General features: G+C 34.7%; 1 protein-coding gene across 8 annotated transcripts in view; it reads right to left on the bottom strand.

The window, feature by feature from the left end:
- Window positions 1–19,990, bottom strand: part of MARK1 (microtubule affinity regulating kinase 1) — a 140,514-nt gene that overhangs the window by 23,715 nt on the left and 96,809 nt on the right. For all 8 annotated transcript variants that reach the window (XM_042257090.1, XM_012187065.3, XM_012187064.3 and 5 more), the window contains 6 exons: window positions 19,235–19,305; window positions 14,602–14,658; window positions 6,816–7,052; window positions 6,609–6,728; window positions 1,326–1,425; window positions 175–287 (listed from right to left, as the gene is read on the bottom strand). In XM_042257090.1, coding sequence (XP_042113024.1) covers window positions 175–287; window positions 1,326–1,425; window positions 6,609–6,728; window positions 6,816–7,052; window positions 14,602–14,658; window positions 19,235–19,305 — 698 coding nt within the window. The remainder of the gene's footprint in view (window positions 1–174; window positions 288–1,325; window positions 1,426–6,608; window positions 6,729–6,815; window positions 7,053–14,601; window positions 14,659–19,234; window positions 19,306–19,990) is intronic.

Here is a 19,990-nt window from a genome sequence, read left to right as displayed (position 1 = left end):
TACACCTTGTTCATAACTTAGCACTGTGAATTTTGAATTCTAATAAATAAGATTGTTAGTGTTTTTATATTTTTTATACCACCTAGAATATTTTTGCTAATATTATATCTATACTGAAGCTGTAACCTAGCTTAAAAAATAATTCACATTAATGTGAAAAGGTGAAAAACTTACTTCAGGTGCTTTTCTACCTAGAAGAATATAAGTAGCCATGACTTCATCATATTTCTGATTTATTAAGGCATCATTTATCTCATCTCGTACAAAACCCATGGTGATCATGATATCTAGAAATAAAAAACAAAATGTGAAATTTCTAAAAACAAGTTTATTTTAGTAAACAAACCAACAAAAATGGGCAAGTCTGTCCACATTAGATATGAAAACTAAGTTCTAACATTTTAAAGTGTAACTTTAACATAAAAACTTCTGGACTACTAATATACAGATTCTGTGTAGTTAGATACTGTACACCCTCAATTTTTCAGGCAGAAACACTCATGAGTCAACATACTCCCGAGCCTACTCCATTTCTCTCTGCCTAGCATATTATTGAGCTGAGTTCCTTTGTCCAGATAGACACAGTATTTGTCTGTGACATACACAGAATACCTTCTCTCTCTTGCAAGACATACTCAGCCACTCATGGAGCAGTTTCTCTCATCGCTTGACAAATTTGGTTTCTGAACTGCAGGCAGGTTGATTCTTTGGAAGGCCTGAATTCCACAGTTCTGATCAGATTTCTAACTCCCTCAAATGCTCCTCCTTTGCCGTTCTGCCCTCAAGCAAGACAGGAGCATAGCTGAGGTGACTCAGTTATGAGTTTCTGATGGCTTTGAGAAGGAAGAGGGAGGAGGTTCGAAGCGGACACTGACCGGGTGTGGAGGATGGACCCTGCTGAGTTAGTGGGAAACCAAGAGGGGACCAAAGGGCTCCTCCTGCTAACTCAGTGCCTCTGTATTTTTGGTTAAAATATGTGCTATATTTTGCTGATATTTATCAGTCTGAACAGTGCTGATTCTTAAATCAGTCATTCCTCTTGTTAGGAACTGTTGAAAGAAAAGAATGAGGCTTATTTACATTGTTTCCATTTTTATATCACTGTTGCCAGCAAATGTTTGAGATTATAATATATGAGAACAAAATAAGGAACTTGAATTTTGCAATGTTTAGTGTATATCTGCAGAAAGAAAAGATGATAATGCAGCATTTTTCAAATAAAAACTCCTTCCCATTTACATTTTAAACACAATTTTGGTAGACTAAAGGACTCCTGACTTTTAGCCTAGGGAGGAGAGCACCTCTCACAATACTTAAATGCTTACCTATTCTTTTTGTGTCATTGAAATCTGGTTCAGGCTCAGCATATGGCTTTAGTTCTTCTTCTTCATGACCAACATTCATCCACCGATCTTTCATTATTTGCTAGGAAATAAACTCTACATTATGTTTGGTCAATCAGGACATTCAACCACTTATATTAGCTCTTTTTTAAGTAAATGTGAAATTTGCTAATCAACAAGAATCATGTGACATTTTCAAACTGAAGTTACTGTTTCTAGTTTAATTAGCAGGCCAACAGAAGGTATAGGCCTGAGACATACTTGTATTAATATATCTTATGACAACTATACCCATCATCCTGCACACTCACCAAATGAACTGACTCAAAATACACTGCCTGCTGCCTATGTTCCTCTAAAAGGAGTATTTTCACATTTAAAAATTTTAACATAAAAACCTACTGATTTTAACTTCCGCTTCGTATTTTTATAGTTAAGAATAATGAAGAGATTTTTCTCCTGGTCCTCTACCAAATATCTACTGTGCTGATTTTAAAATCATCTGCTATATTTTAAAATCCTCACTAAAACATTAGGAAAGAAGAGATCATTGGAGATGGAAATCAGGGTTAGTCAATGATGATAGCTTAGAGAATACGGGAAGAGAGGACAGTTAAGATTTAAGTCTAGAACTAGGAATTATTAAGAATCAGCGTGAAAACAGGCACTGGTGTGCATTACCAGAGTCAAATTTAAGCCGACACTCAAGCAACAGTCAACCCTGGGCTGTTAAAAGGCAACCTGGGAGATGCAGTCTATGGAACGAGGAAACTATTGGCAAACCATATATCACATAAGGGGTTAATATTCAGAATATATAAACAACTTCTACAACTCAATAACAACAAAAAATTGTGCAAAATAAAAAATGGGCAAAGGACCTGTATAGGTATATCTCCAAAGAATATATACAAGTAGCCAATAAGCATATGATAAGAGGCTCAACATTACTGATCATCAGGGAAATCAAAATCGCAGTGAGATATCACCTCATATATGTTAGGATGACAACTGTCAAAAAAAAAAAAAAAAGAAAATAACAAGTGTTGGTGAGAATATGAAGAAACTGAAACCCTTGTGCACGGTTGGTGTGACTGTAAAATGGTATTGTTACTATGGTAAACAGTATGGAGGCTCCTTAATATACTAAAAACGGAACAACTATCCGATCCAGCAATCCCACTTCTAGGTATATATCCAAAGTAACTGAAAACAGGATCTTGAAGAGCTATTTCATACCCATGTTCACTGCAACATTATTCACAATAGCCAAGATGTAGAAAGAATCTAAATGTCTGATGGATGGATAAAGAAAATGCAATATGCACATACAGTGAAGTGTTAGCCTTAGAAAAGAAGGGAATTCTGCCATATGCTATGATGTGGATGAACTCTCAGGACACTGTTAAGAAAAATTAGCCAATCACAGGAAAACAAACACTGCATGATTCTACTCATATAAAGGATCTACTTATAACATCCTTTAAATAACGGATCTACTTATATAAAGGATGGTTTTAAATAAAACTCATAGAAACAGGAAGTAGAACGTTGTTTGCCTGCGTTAGGAGGAAGGAGCAATCGGAAGCTACTGTTCAATGGCCAATACGCTGCACTAGACCAGGTGAACAAACTAATCCATTTCAGATTTCATTTGAGATACCTCAACACAAGAAACAAGAGGACAAGCAAGACTCCAAAACTGAAGAAAGTTTACTTTAGCCATCACTGCCAGTGAATGGAGATGACTACTTGCTGAGAAACTCTAGCAAAATAATGGACACAGATGAATTGTGAAGAATTAAACAAATTAACAGTAGGAAAAAAAAACCCTACACATAGGTCCACACATTAAAAGACTATGGACTTTAGATTGGCCACATGAAAATAATTTTTCTTAAATCGTTTTAGCCTTTGTAAAGTATACCCCATATACATCTGAATTTGTACTCAGAAATTTTCATTTCAAAAATGGTTATTATTATTGTTTTTTGCTTTACTACCACTTGTACTAGGCAGACAAAAGCAAGATTTTTAAAATTATCTTAGCTGAAAAAAATGTTAAAAGTAGAAAAATACTTCTTGAGGACTAAAAATGACAAAAAGCAGTAAGGAAGGGCTTTGCTTTAGGCTCAAACTGTTATTATTTTAAACATTTTGGTTAAGGACTGGAAAAATTAAAGAAAATATACAAAGATGAGACAGCAGAAGAGTTTTTCGGCTTCTTTCTAAAAAAAAAATTCAGACATACATATTCTAATAAATAGGGGAAAAAAAAAAAAAACCAGTGCAGAGCATGAAACACAAATCCTTTTAAAATCATGTGTGATCCTGTCTCTCCCATTATGATCCCAGTTAGGAAGAGCTGAAAGCATTCATATACACAGCCTAAGAAAGCTATATAACTATTTAGATCTAGAAACAACCAAAGGTCAAGCAAGGATAATATAAAATCAATTTCATTAATTTTGTTCTCATGGAGGATTAAGGCATGTAACTTATAAGGCCCTAAAAAATACACAGTCATATCTAAGAAGCAACAGGAAGGTATGTAAGTTAAATAAGAAGTTAATAAGACAATAAGCAGATTATTTGAATCAAGATTCTTTAAATCAAATTTTAATATTAGCAAATTATATAGTCAGGAAAGACTAAAGCTTACTCAGTGATTCATGACACTCAAATAACACTGAAAAAAAAACCCCATCAAATTTCATTTATAAAAAATGGGAATTGGGAAATATTTAATATCAAAATGTACAAAGTTGATATAAGTCTGTAAAGCTGATTAACCAGACTCCTTCAGTCAAGCAGTTAAAGGGACACAGAGAGCTTAGACATGAAGCAGCACCCTTAACCTATTCATTAAAAACACTGAGCATTATCTCTAATGAAAGAAACACAAATTAAGGCGATTATGACTGTATTACTACAATAAAGACACCAATTACTAGAAATTATTCTATCCAATATAGAAACAAGCTGTGGAGAAGAAACCCTCAAGTGCTTTAGGTCACATACAATCTTTTTTTGGCAATGCTACACAGGACCTAGCAGACTGCTTATATCTTCTGACTCAGAAACTATGGGCTTGGAGTATTTATCTAAGCATATATCCCAAAGGAAAAAAGTTTATCACATTAATTTTAGCAAAAATAATGAAAACAGTTCAAATATGCAACAAGCAAGAAAACAGTTAAACTTTGATACATAAAGGGAAGGAGGTCATTCTTATGATAAAGCAAAGAGTACAAACTATAAACGTTTAAGTTAAAAAAAAAGAATGCAATATGACATGAAAACATTACTGTATAAAAATTTGTTTACATATTGCAGACTGGTGTTTTGAAAATGGCTGTTTTTAAAAGTTCATAGATTTATTTTAATTGCAAAGTTGACAATAAAGTTCATATGAAAATAAAAGTGAAGACTAATACAATTTTTAACATTGTTATTTCTAAGGGAGTTTCTTAAGATTTGATAAAAGAAATCTTTTATTTAAACTGGTATCAGGTTTCTCTGGAAAGTCAGTTCTGGGAATTGTGAAGCAGAACAGCCTTTGTATAGTGATATCTGCAATATTATGGTAGCATTTCCAATGTAGACTCATGGTTCCATAACTGGAAAACACAGTTTTGATAAGCTGAAACAGGAGATTCCAGACTGTACTCAAATACATCAAGTTGAACTTCTGATGAGCAAATGTTTTCATAATAATAATTTGGATTTTTAATTCTACTCAGAGAATTCTAATACTGTAATCCTTCACATTTTAATGTTAAGGATAAAAGAGTTAAATATTTGGCTACTATTGTAAATGAATCATCATTAAGACATCAAGTACATCTTATCAACTGTACACAAGAGATTTTAACATCTATTCCCCTTAAATAATTTTTGTTGGTCTTTTTGCTCTGCTGATTAGCTGAGCTGATGCCTCAATTCTGGAGATTTTTTTATTAAGTGACATAAATTTGACTCCAGTGATAAAAATGGGTCACAAAGCAGGGTTAAGAGAAGTTTTTTGTCCCTATAAAATTTTAGAACTGATAAGTGTCCACAATTGTAACTATTTCACTTAATTTTCTATTATAATAGTTGAAAGTAAGTTTAGAAGAGCAGTAATATGAAAGTGGGCTTTTTTACTGCATAGATTTATCTATTAAAACATTAACATGTCGCTTGACCCCCAAAGGAAAAAAAAAAAACAGAAAAAAATTATAGGAAGGAACTAATCACATTTAAACAAATAATTCAGTAAAAAACATCTGATGATTGATTCACTGATATAAAGCATTTAACTTCCCTGTGGAAGTCACCATCCCTTAACTTCCATCCAAACATACTGTATCTTTCAGTGAAAAGTATTGTGGTAATAAAGTTACAAAGCCCAAACTAACCTGAGAGCTCTGTACACAGGGATGGCTCACTATAAGGCTGCCTCCTAACCAGCATGGAGTCCGTGTCAGAAAGCCCCATTGCTACACTAAAAAAGTACAGTTTAAATGAGGTTAATTCTCTGAATTTTCTACCCTATCTATTAAGGCAAATAAATGAAGACAAAAAAGTACTAAAGAATAATACATGCTGAACTCTGAAATTACTTTAGAACAGGTGAAAATATTCTTAAAAACAGATGGGCAAAATACTTAATAAGTTGTTCAGATTACAGCACCAGAAGGAAAAAATGTTAGACCTTTTTGGTTACATGAGCCTCTGACATCAGTGGGTGCAATATACTTAATACTTTTATAATAGCACCTATTATTATAAATATCTCACATATATGGAACATATATAGGCAACAAAACAGTGTGGTAAGAAATGAAATACCTGTTTCCAACATGCTCTAGTTATTAAATATATCAAATTTTTTGTACTGATGTTGACAGGGTTCTACTGAATTTTTTACTATCACATACAGTCATGGAGTATTCACTGGATTCAAATTTCACTATCTTCTTTCATCCTTGAAATATCTGTACTTCCTAAATACAAGGTTAGGTTTTCCTTTTTCTTCAACTAAATCAATCTTATCCCTATTGTGATGTTGTTTGAATACTTCGTTGCAGGATGAAGAAGAAGTAACAGTCTCTAGAGAAACCCACTGCACAACTTTTGGGCAGTGAAAGCATCATGTTACTTTCTCTAGCTTGAACAGAAGACAAATGAGATCATCTGGCAATTTTCCTAAAAGAACACGGGCCAGTTCCTCGAATATTTTAATTGTCAAACTTTAAATATAGGGTGGAAAAAATTACTTACTTCTAAGCTGCCTCTCTTAATTGGATTCAGCACTAATAATTTCTTCAAAAGGTTTTCACAGTCTGTGGACATATAGAAGGGAATACGGTACTTCCCTCGTAAGACCCGCTCCCGCAGTTCCTTAGAAAGCAAAAGAAAGCATTTATTGCTGGCTGATGAGATCATGGCGATTGGGGATAGAACATTAATATCGAATTTAGCCAATACCTTTAAATTCTGGCCGTCAAAAGGCAAGGAGCCACTGACCAACGTGTAGAGAATGACGCCGAGGCTCCACACGTCCACTTCAGGCCCGTCATACTTCTTCCCTTGGAAAAGCTCAGGAGCGGCGTAAGGTGGGCTGCCACAAAATGTGTCCAACTTGTTCCCGACTGTAAATTCATTACTAAAACCAAAGTCAGCAATTTTAATATTCATATCAGCATCAAGGAGAAGGTTCTCAGCCTAAGAAGAAAATAATAAAAAGGACAATGTAAAGAGCCTACGTAAAATAAAATGTTCATTATAATTATTCAGATCTTAAACATGTATTGTTGTCTCTCTTTTTAAGATTATGTGAATTTTTTATTATTTAAAAACTTTTTTCAAGCTTCACTGAGGTATGACTGACAAATAAAAATTGAATATATTTAGGCTTTACAGCATTACTTTTTAAAAGGGTATACAAAGCAATAATTTAATAAACCTGTAGATTGTGAAATGATTACCATAATCTAGTTAATTAACACATCTATTACCTCACAGTTACTTTTTAAAAATTTGTTATTAATTCTTATTGGAGTTTAGTTGCTTTACAGTTCTGTGTTAGCTTCTGCTGTACTGCAAAGTGAATCATTTATACACATACATACATCTGCTCTTTTCTGGATTTCCGTCCCATTTAAGTCACCACAGTGCATTGAGTAGGGTTCTCTGTGCTATATAGTAGGTTCTCTTTAGCTATCTATTTTACACATAATAGTATATATATGTCGGTCTCAATCTCCTAATTTCTTGTCTTTCATTTTAAAATATAACATCAAACTGAGAAGCCCAGTAGACTACTTCAACATCTAGTTGTTCAGAATTACATCTCTATAGGACTGAATTTTAACACTATCACTTCATGGCAAATAGATGGTGTATACAAATGGAACAGTGACAGACTACAGACGGTGACTGCAGCCGTGAAAGTAAAAGACGACTTGAAGAAAAGCTATGACAAACCTAGAGAGCGTATTAAAAAGCAGAGACATCACTTTGCCAACAAAGGTCCATATAATCAAAGTTACGGTTTTTATAGTAATCATGGACAGATGTGAGAGTTGGACCACAGAGAAGGCTGAGTGCTGAACAACGGATGCTTTCAAACTGTGGTGCTGGAGAAGACTCTTGACAGTCCCTTGGACTGTAAGGAGATCCAACCAGTCAATCCTAAAGGAAATCAACCCTGAATATTCACTGGAAGGACTGACGCCAAAGCTGAAATTCCAATACTTTGGCCACCTGACGCAAAGAATTGATTCATTGAAAAAGACCCTGATGCTGGGAAAGATTGAAGACAGGAGGAGACAGGGACGACAGAGGATGAAATGGTTGAATAGCACCTCTGACTCAATGGTCATGAGTTTGAGTAAGCTCCAGGAGTTGGTGATGGACAGGAAGACTGGTGTGCTGCAGTCCATGGGGTCGCAGAGAGTCAGACACGACTGAACGACTGAGCAACAACGACAAAGACTGAATTTTAACACTATATAGGAAGGTTTCGTTTATATGCATGTATGTAACTAGGCTGCCCAGGTGGTGCTAGTTGTAAAGAACCCACTTGCCAATGCAGGAGATGTAAGAGACGCAGGTTCAATCCCTGGGTCGGGAAAATCCCCTGGAGAAGGGCGTGGTAACCCACTCCAGTATCCTTGCCTGGAGAATCCCATGCATAGAGGAGCCTGGCGGGCCACAGTTCATAGGGATGCAAAGAGTCGGACACGCCTGAAGCAACTCAGCATGCACCCATGTGCGTAACTGTTTAAGAAAGTTTATTTAAAGACTATTTTCTCCCAGGGGTCATTTTAAGCCTAATTTTCTTCCTTACGGTAAGAAACATCCTGGAATCGTACCTTAATATGACCTATTCTAAAGAACGTAAGTCAACAAAACACTAATACACTATGGGGTTAAACCAACCAATTTACCCAAATATGCTCTGTTTTAATAGAGTATCACTAGTTAAAGCAAGTCAGGGGTTCCATGACTAATGAATTCATTCCTTGTCCTCTCTCGCAAAATGCATCCTCAACAAAGTTCTATTCTTCCAGTAAAAGAAAACAATACAACATTAGCCTCCATTAGGTTTTATCTGTTTTAAGCCTCTTTAATTTTCCAAGACTACATTGTTTTACTGGAGGTTTATTATGGTAGAAAGAAGAGATTTCTCCCTATGTTTTGAAAAAATGGGTTTTCTAAAATATTCCTGAATCAGAAACATCTAACAAAAAACATTTAAAGGTACCTTTTATACATGCAAGTAATTCAATAAAGGATTTGGTTTTGTACATGTTTTGTTTCATTCTGTGCTAAACTGACAGACTAACAAAGTTATCACTTAGTTTGTAGATGTGTTTTATCAGGTTACAAAAAGGAGTAAAATTTTACTAAAATAAATCCAGAGTTCTCCACACCACTTAAGGGTCCAACAGTCAGCAGACCTCAGCACTCAGCCCATCGTATTTTTCTTCCTTCCCTTACCTCCTTCTTTTCTTAAGGAATACTAGTTTGGGATATTTGTTTTCATCCTGTTTTAGGAAATAAAGATACAGATAATACCCAAAATATGCAAAAAATGTGGTATATTTTAACAGCACACAGATTTGGAAGATTTATATTAGTTCATCACATTATGGACTGTGTGACAAAACCAGGTTACTCTGATGTTCTGATTTAAGGGTCTGGTAATTGTAAATTTCTGTGGCATTCTGGGAGCAAGCTAGACTTAGCTCAGTCTCTCTAAAGATGTCTGGATAGATAGCAAAGTATCCAAGGCTGCCCAAGAAGGGGAGAGCTGGAGAGTTTTGAGGTTTCCTCCCAAGTGCATACAGGAAACTCCCTCCACAGGACTAGAGGAGAAACACAAGGTGATGAATGTTTTTTTTTTTTTTTGCAGATATATTCCATTTAAGAAATGAGACAACAAACTAGGAGTCGAACACACAGGCAGGGAAATAAATAGCTCTCTTCTTTCTCTTTCTTTGCAGCAGTGATTTCCCTTAAAATAGCTGAGGGAGGAAACTGAGAAATAGAAATATTTGAAGCAGTAGAAACTCTAAAACCTCAGAAAAATGGAGGAAAATACAGTGTTAGACTTTAAACAACTATTTAGGACAGTATATTCAAATATAACACAAATTACTGCTAGTAACTGACATAGGCAATGAGAAAAGAAGTTTAAAAAAAAAAAGACTCCTAGATAAGGAACATGTAAATCAAATTTGGAAAAATAGAGAAAAAGGGGGAAAAAAAAACTTTTTTAGACAAAGAACTTTTTTACTTTTATTAAAAAAAAATCAATTTGGCCTCAACCATTTCTTTTTTAAAAATTATTTTTAATAAAAAAAACATAATTAAAGAGAAATATCAATAACCTCAGATATGCAGATGACATCACCCTTATGGCAGAAAGCGAAGAAGAACTAAAGAGCCTCTTGAGGAAAGTAAAAGAGGAGAGTGAAAAAGTTGGCTTAAAGCTCAACATTCAGAAAACTAAGATCATAGCATTTGGTCCCATCACTTCATGGGAAATAGATGGGGAAACAGTGGAAACAGTGGCTGACTTTATTTTTCTGGGCTCCAAAATCACCGCAGATGGTGATTGCAGCCATGAAATTAAAAGACGCTTACTCCTTGGAAGGAAAGATATGACCAACCTAGATAGCATAGTCAAAAGCAGAGACATTACTTTGCCAACAAAGGTCCGTCTAGTCAAGGCTATGGTTTTTCCAGTGGTCATGTACGGATGTGAGAGTTGGACTATAAAGAAAGCTGAGTACCGAAGAATTGATGCTTTTGAACTGTGGTGTTGGAGAAGACTCTTGAGAGTCCCTTGGACTGCAAGGAGATCCAACCAGTCCATCCTAAAGGAGATCAGCCCTGGGTGTTCTTTGGAAGGACTGATGCTGAAGCTGAAACTCCAATACTTTGCCACCTGATGTGAAGAGCTGACTCACTGGAAAAGACCCTAATGCTGGGAAAGATTGAGGGCAGGAGGAGAAGGGGACAACAAAGGATGAGATGGTTGGATGGCATCACCGATTCAAAGGACATGGGTTTGGGTGAACTCCAAGAGTTGGTGATGGACAGGGAAGCCTGACGTGCTACAGTTCGTGGGGGCGCAAAGAGTCGGAAACAACTGAGCAACTAAACTGAACTGAACATGATGATTTGATATACATACACGTAGTGAAATGATTACTACTAAAGTTAATTAACATATTTCCTCACAGTTACCTTTTTTTTTGGTATTAATGATGGGAACACCTGAAATCTACTCTCTAAGCAAACCTCCAGTACTTAATACAGTATTATTAACTTTTGGGGGCCATACTGCATGGCATGTGAGATCTTAGTTCCCTGACTAGGGATCCAACCTGTGCCCCTTGCATTGGAACCTTGCAGTTTTAACCACTGGACCACCAGGGAAGTTACCAATAATCAACTTTTCGGGTTATATATCAAAAGCTCAGGCAACCACAGCAAACATAAACAAGTGAGACTATATCAAACTAAAAAGCTTCTGCACAGCAAAGGAAACCGTCAACAAAATGAAAAGAAAACATACAGAATGGGAGAAAATATTTGCAAACCACACATCTGAAAGGGGTTAATATTTAAAATATGTAAGAAACTCACGTGACTCAATAACCAAAAAACCAAACAACCAGATTAAAAAATTGGCAAAACATCTACATAGACATTTTACCAAAGAAGACATGCAGTCAACAGGTATATGAAAAGTTGCTCAACATCACTACTCATCAGAGAAATGCAAATCAAAACCACAATGAGGTATTATCTCACAACTTGACAGCTATATGAAAAAAATAAAGGATAAGTGTCATCAATAGTGTGAGGAACTAGAACACTGTGTTCTGTTGGGAGGGCTGTAAATCAGTATAGCCATTCTACAAAACAGTACAGAGGTTCTTCAAAAGCTGAAACTAGAACTACCACGTGATCCAGCCATCTGCCTTCTCAGTCTACCTAAAGAAAATGAAATCAGTTCCTCCAAGAGGTATCTGCCCTCCCATGTTCATTGCCACCATCATTTCTTGACTATCACACATAACTTAGTCTAAAGTATGCTGCTGCTGCTGCTGCTGCTAAGTCGCTTCAGTCGTGTCCGACTCTGTGCGACCCCAATGGGGTGCCATTGCCTTCTCCAAAAGTATGCTAGTTTATACTAATCATATGCATTTGATATTCATAATAGTAGTAGTGTTATTCGCTCAGTCGTGTTTGACTCTTTTGAGACCACATGCACTGTAGTCTGCCAAGGTCCTCTGCCCATGGGATTCTGGACAAGAATACTGGAACAGGTAGCCACTGCCTTCTCCAGGAGATCTTCCCAAATCAGGGATCAAACCCGGGCCCTCCTGCATTGCAGGCATATTCTTTACCAACTGAGCCACCAGGGATTCATAGAAACATTTAAAATTTTCCTACTATTTCTCTGAATTTCAGTGTAAGGATGAGCACTGGCTCTTACATCAGACAAACCTGGATTTGTACCCTGACCTTGCTTCTGATGGAATGGGGCCCCCAGCATTTTTAATTAGGGACAAAGTTACACATTTATGCATTAAGAGAAGCTAATTAACAGAATCAAATCCTCTTAACCTTTAATGCTAGATAACCTCTCATCCACATTTTCTTCACTTGCTCAGTGAAAATACTGCCCTTTAAGAAAATATTCCTATGATTTATGTCAGAGTGTTTTGCCTCGGTTCTCTTCTAGGAGTTTTATGGTGTCATGCCTTGTATTTAGATCTTTAAACCATTTGGAGTTTGTTTTTGCATATGGTGTGAGAGAGTGGTCTAATTTCACTGACTTAAAGGTAGCTGTCAAGCTTTCCCAACACCACTTGATGAAGAGACTGTCTTTTTTCTACTGTATACTCTTGCCTCCTTTGTCTTTGCCATAGATTAATTGATTGTAGGTGTGCGGGTTTATTTCTGGGCTCTTGATTCTGTTCCACTGATCTATATGTCTGCTTTTATGCCAATACTAAGCTGTTTGGATTACTGTAACTTTGTGGTATCATCTGAAGTCTAGGAGGGCTGTGCCTCCAGATTTGTTTTTTATTCTCAAGATTGCTTTGGCAATTCTAGGTCTTCTGTGGTACCATATAAATTTGAGGATCATTTGTTCCAGTTCTGTGAAAACTGTCATGGAAGTTTTCATAGGAATTACATTACATTTGTGGATTGCTTTGAGGAGTGTGGCATTTTACCAATATTAATTCTTCCAATCCAAGAGTATGGGGTATCTTTCCATTTCTTTCAATCATCTTCAATTTCTTTTATCAATATTTTACAGTTTTCAGTGTTATAGGTGCATATAAATCTTTTACCTCCTTAGTTAAGTTTATTCCCCCAGACAAAAGATATAAAAGCAAAAATAAATAAAATAAAGGGGACCTAATCAAACTTCAAAGCTTTTGCACAGCAAAGGAAACCATGAACAAAACAAAAAAAGAATCAAGGAATGGGATAAACTATTTGCAAATTTTTAAACTTTTTATTAACAAGGGGTTAATATTCAAAATATATCAACAGCTCATACAACTCAATAATACAAAAAACCAACACGCCAGTCAAAAAATGGGCTGACAACCTAACAGTCACTTCGTCAAAGAAGACATACATGATGGCCAACAGGCACATGAAAAGATGCTCAACACTGCTAATTATTAGAAAAATGTATATAAATGTGTATCAAAAGCACAATGAGGTTATCACTTCACCATGGGCAGAATGGCTATCATCAAAAAGACTACAATTAATAAATGCTTAAAAGGGTGTGAATAAAAGAGAACCTGCCTACACAGTTGGTGGGAATGTAAATTGGTGTATCGGCTATGGAGAAGAGTAAGGAGGTTCCTTACAAAACTAAAAAATAGAGCTACCACATTACTCAGCAATCCCCCTCTTGGGCATATATTCAGAAAACACAAAAACTCAATTTGAAAAGATACACACACACCAAGATACAGAAACAACCCATGTGTCCATCAACAGATAACTGGCTTAAGAAGATGCAGGGGAGAGAGAGAGAGAGACAGAGAGAGACAGAGAGAGAGAGAGAGAGAGAGAGAGACAGAGAGAGAGAGTGTGTGTGTGTGTGTGTGTACATGCACAATGGAATATTACTTTACCATAAAAAGGATCGAAATAATGCCATTTGCAGCAATATGGATGGACTAGAGAATATCATACTAAGTGAAGTAAGTCAAACAAAGAAACACAAATATTATATAATATCATTTATATGTGGAATCTAAAAATAATACAAATGAATCTATATACAAAATAGAAACAGACTCATTGACACAGAAAACAAACTTATGATTACCATAGGGAAAAGGAAGAGGGGAGGGATAAATTAGGACTATGGGATTATCAGATACAAAATACCATACATAAAATAGACCCCCGTATAGCACAGGGAACTATATTCAATATCTTGTAATAATCTATAATGGAAAAGAACCTGAAAAAAATATATGTATAATATATAACTGAATGACTGTATACTTGAAACTAACATAATACTGTAAACCAACTATACTTCAATTTAAAAAAAAGAAAATACTGTCTTTTATAAAAAGCTGCTGTAAAAATTAAATAAATGTGAATTTTCTTCTATAATGTCTGGCACAATCATGCAATCAAAAAAATAGCTCTAATAGTATCAAATATCTGTTAATAATAAGAAATTTTTGTTATAAAACCAGTTGCTTACCTTAAGATCACGGTGAACAATGCACTTTTGATGACAATACTGTACAGCAGATACAATCTGAAATAAATATTTGGACAAAAGATTCAAAATTATTATAGTAAAAGCACACATTTTTCCAAATTATTATTCCAGTTAGAGAAGTTACTAGCTTGGATTTCAAAGTTACATTTAGTAATTTCACTGTTCCTTTAGTTCAGAAAACCATACGTGCTAAAGTGATGAAATTTTCACTTTTAAATTCAGACAATGTGGAAAAGTAGTGTTCTCTTGCTTAAATATACTAAATATTTATCAGAGTGCATGAAGATTTTTCGTATAGGTTGCTATATTTCTCTGTTTACACAATCAAATGTATACTTCATAGTTTTGGGTCAAATGGTTTACTCCACTGTTGGAATAAGAATTTTGGCACACAAGAATCAGCATTTCAAGATAATTCGCTCAAGTTCAAAATGCAAAACTCTATTTTAGGAATTACATTAAATGTGCTCAAGGCATGTTTCTCAGGGAGGTCAACTGACTTAAGAATTTATCAACAGGGCATTTAGCAATACTGTATTTTTGTCTGTTCATATATTACAAAGCAAAGGGAAAATTTTTGAGCCTTAAAAGGAAACCTAATTTTCAAAAGAAAAAGGATAAAAATGAAATATAATTTTAAACCTGTCACTAATTCAGCTGGGCAAAGTATTCTACCCTTGTAACTAGATTCTGTATGCAGTCTTAATTTCTATTACCTAGGGCTCTTTGGGGATAAGTGCTAAACAGGAAAGAACCCAATGGCTTATGGGCCAAAGATACAAGTGAGAAATAGGTTATAAGCAATTCTATGATAGTTATATACTTTTATTACATAAAATACAGAAATGGAAACTATCTGATAGCAATCAGGTAAGAGCTACTTTGTACATACATGTATGGCCATTTTAGCACAGCAGAACATTCAGGTCTGCGGAGTCAGTTAAATGTAAACACAGTCCGAATGTTGAGTATTGGTTAGGCACTTACAAGTGGGGACAGAAATGAGATTTTTAAAAGTCTAAAGGTGATGTGAAGTATGACCACGCTAATAGGATATTGGTTAGGGAAAAAAAAAAAAACAACTTTGAAGTAGTACAAGTGAAGCTGCTATTTCAGTATTATAAAATTATTCTAATGTATATTAAAATGGTTCAAAGACAGAGAAGACATGAATTCGAAACAAAATCAACATACAATGAGTAAGATGTAATTCTACTAAAGTCAGTTTGATCCAACAGTTTATTGAGTACCTGCTATGTGCAAGAAAATGTGCTAGTTGCAAGGGGAACACAGAAATGAACAATAAATGTGCACCCTGTCCTTAAGGAGTTTACAGTCTGATTAGGAGGAAAAAATATGTATATAAGTAACTATATATATAACAAGGCAGAATCATAGAAGCAGATGTACAAAGAAGCAAAGGAATCATAAAAATAAAGAATAATTTCCAGTTGGTAGGTGATATTAACATTTGACCTAAGCCAACATGAAGGACAGAAATATTTTAAAATGTGGAGGCTTGGGGATGGGGATGTAGAGGGTAAGGGGGTGAAATGCCTACTGTGGAGGCAACACAATGTATCTGAAAAGTAGGTTGGAAAATGGTACTACTGGGAGTTAAACCTGGACAGACAAGTTGGTAAAAGTCTCTGAATTCCAAACTAAGCAGGTGCTACAGAACCATAAAATGTTTTTGAGCAGAACAACTGTGAATGATTATAATCTATTTTAAGTGTGAGTCCCCCAAATACAGCAGAACCCTACAAGTAATATGTGGCATTCATTTTCTTAAGCAATATGCTTCAAATTGTAATATCTAATTTTCACCAAAATATGTTCATTAGTTAAGAGATATACATTTATATGTAAATATTAATTCAACTTACTGAATATATTATATAGGCCATAGGATGTTCATACTATAAGGCTATTTTTATATCACAGATGACAGAACTTTGCTGATAACATTATGTTTTTCAAGTCACCTTCTCTTGATACAATAAAGAAGGCATGCTACAGATGATTTGGTTACCAAACATGAACTTCACCTTAGACAGGATAGTTTCTACGAAAGTAGTTCTATAGGCACTTCTGGAATAAAAATCTGCTGCGTCTTTAAGACTTAAGAAGGGAAAGACAATTTATAATACCACCACACTGATCTAGTAGGATACAATTTCTACAATGAAAGCTGCTCTGGCTTCTGACTCACTCATTGTAAGAATCCGCATCCACAAATCCAAATTTTACTGCATTAATCTACGGCCAGACCCTCCCATCTCAAACCTTCTGTACCTCCACAAATGTAATCTATGAACTTCTTTATGATCCTTTTGTTACGGATCTCAAAAACATAATTGACAATAAGTCCTGCACTGACCCTAAGACAAGATATGTCAATGTTTTGCCATGAGGTGCAATTGTGGGGTTTGCTTTGCAATTATTTATAAGTGGGTCAGGAATTCCCAAGCTTCAAGTCGTAGCCTTGATATTGGGAGGGCTGAATCAACATTATGATTTTCTTGTAGGCCTTCAAATCTTAAGGGAATGCAGAGGAGCAATAGCTGCTCAACTGGTCCTAAACTGTCGTAGTGTCTTTGCTATAATTCATGGTAGAGTCAAGGACATACATGTATAGGTGTGTATATATCCTTACTAATACAGTATATTCCCCTTCACTGTTAAACTCTTGAAAGTAACTGCATGAAATATAGAGCAAATAAAAAGAAAATAAATATACATTAACTAGAGTTTTAATTAAACCTATAAAGAAAAATAAACAGCAAAAATAAATATAAAAACAAAAACAAGTTTTTGACAAATAACTACAAAATGGTATATGTGTTTTCATTGTTTTTTAAAATGTGAGTTGGTTACCTATTTAATTTGGGGGGAACACATATAGATAGTAAAATACATTTACTATTTATAATAGAGAATTATTTTTTAAACTCCCATTGTTTTACATTTTAAATAGAATTCATTTCATATTCAACCTCTGATCTCATTTCAAAGTAATCCAGATTTCATTAAAAAAAAAAAAAAAGAGCCACTTAATAATTACTTGGATCTTTATCAAAATATCTGTGTCCTAGCCTCCTATCCTGCTCACACCTGTCAGTAAAGATGAGTAAGCTCTTTGAAACAGCAGGCATTTTCACCTTCTCTAATTCCATATAGTACCCAGTACAATTTTTGACCACAGTATGTTTTAAATAATAAATAAAAGCAACCAACTAAAAAGAAGAGTGAGCAGTGACAGTCCTTCAAATACCGATTTAGATTTCAATGGAAATATCCAATGTCAATTGGAATTTTCTCCCTAGTTGGCTACTAAAGCTAGAGTGACTGAGATGGAGAGAACGACAACACTTGAAGTGATGATTGTAGTTCTTTACTTGAGTAAACTTGGACTTGAAACCCAGCACAGAAAAGAACTTAACAGTATGTGGCTGATCGCTGTCCAGCTTCTCAATGTTGCTTCCTCATTACCAGTTGTCTTTAGATCCAGCTATTTTAAGTCAAATGCTTCTAAGATCCATTTCAAATATAATGAATGGCTGTATATATCTTTGGTCTAAAGCATTTTATATACTGTGTTCCAAAAAATAATGACTCTGTGAGATATTAATAAATAGATGTTTCCCAAAATAAACTCACTCCATGATTAATTCGGAGAGTGCTATGTCAATAAAATAGTCAAAAAGGTATTTTCCTCCCATCTTCTTTAGGACTTCTGTAATTGTTTATATGTTAACATATATGTAGAAATCTCACAGTAGGACATTTCATATTAGTATGACCCAATCTCACTGATTACAGGATCACTTTAATTGCAGAATCATGCTTAGAGAAGAGATACTAAACTATTTTTAAGTGAGTATTTTAAATTCACTAAGGCAAAGTTTGCCATATAGTAAGTTATCTGTTGAAACTTCAGTAAATTTTATGAACAATTTACAATTTATTAATCTGGCATTGCTACAGGAATTTTTAAAGTATGCTAATTTTAATTACTTCATTCCTAAAAATTAGAAACAAAAGCTTACATGAACTTAAATTGCTTTTTCTTATTTTATCATTTAGGTAACAAATCATAATCAAGTCGACCTGGAAATACCAATATCTTACCATATTCTTCATACTGGCAAGGTTCCTTCCCTACTCGACTAAATAAAATTGATCATAGTCTTTAAACCTACAAAAATAGGAGTTCCAAAAGCAAGATATCTTTAATTACTTAAAAAAATACAAAAACCTTTTTAAACAGTACACAGTTATGTTGTACATATAAAGGTAATAATAGTTAATAATAATTCCTGGATAAATGTTTAAGTATTTATTTTCTATCTCACTCTAGGTCGCTACTTCCAAGACTATCAAAGAGTTATTAATAAGAGTCTCAACTGTAAACATTTTACTACTTATGGTGATCTAACAATAACCAAATATAACTATTTTACAAATTTCTTTTTCAGGTTTCCATCTTTAAAAAGAAAGTATCAATTTTTCTTTTTAAAGTACCATGTACTCTGAATTCTGGTTTGTGATACTGTCCATTGTACATCACTAAAAATATCAGCAAAACAAAGTTGAAAACTACTTTCCATACCTGCCTAAATTTTGCACGGGCCTCTTTTTCTTTCATTCTTCCATGGGCAACTAAGTAATCAAATACTTCACCTGAATCAGAAAGGTAAAGCAGGCAGTAAAATATACACAGATTTTCAGTTAACAATATATGCAATGTCAAGTTTTTGCCTTGTTTTTAAAGAAGCTTTTGGCCCACACTTTTCAGATAGTTCTACATAAAACTATTACATGATAGAAAAAAAGGGAAAAAGACATATAAAACCAAATATTGGTAGCAGCTTATGAATCAGCAAAACTCCTTTAATAAAAAAAATCATGAAAACATTAAGAAAACTTTCTTCTTTCCAGTACTATGTGAAAATACAGTCAACTCTTTATTATCCATTCAGATAAAGGGAAGCCACAGCACAGGCAACCAAAAATTACATTTGGTTCTGTATTTGGGGCTTACATTTCAAATAAAACACCAAAAGCCATATTAGGTTGGCTCACTCTCTTAAAGTGTACTGATCGTTTAATCTTGGTCAAATTCCATCTCTCTATCTCCATCCACACTGATTTCATTCTTATCCTTCGTATTTTGATCATGTTCATTCTCATGATACTCATTTCACCTGCACTGGTACTTAACTCCTTACTATACAGAATGAAACCATCCTTGTGCGCATCTCCTATTACCCTAGAGGAGCTGCAACCTTCTTGAATGCTGTCATCACACCCATACTTTACCTGCATGCCCATCCCATGATAGGACACAAAGTGGAGAGATAATACA

This window comes from Ovis aries, chromosome 12, assembly GCF_016772045.2.
Source record: "Ovis aries strain OAR_USU_Benz2616 breed Rambouillet chromosome 12, ARS-UI_Ramb_v3.0, whole genome shotgun sequence".
Classification (NCBI taxonomy): Eukaryota; Metazoa; Chordata; class Mammalia; order Artiodactyla; family Bovidae; genus Ovis; species Ovis aries.
This window is presented reverse-complemented; position numbering and strand designations above follow the sequence as displayed.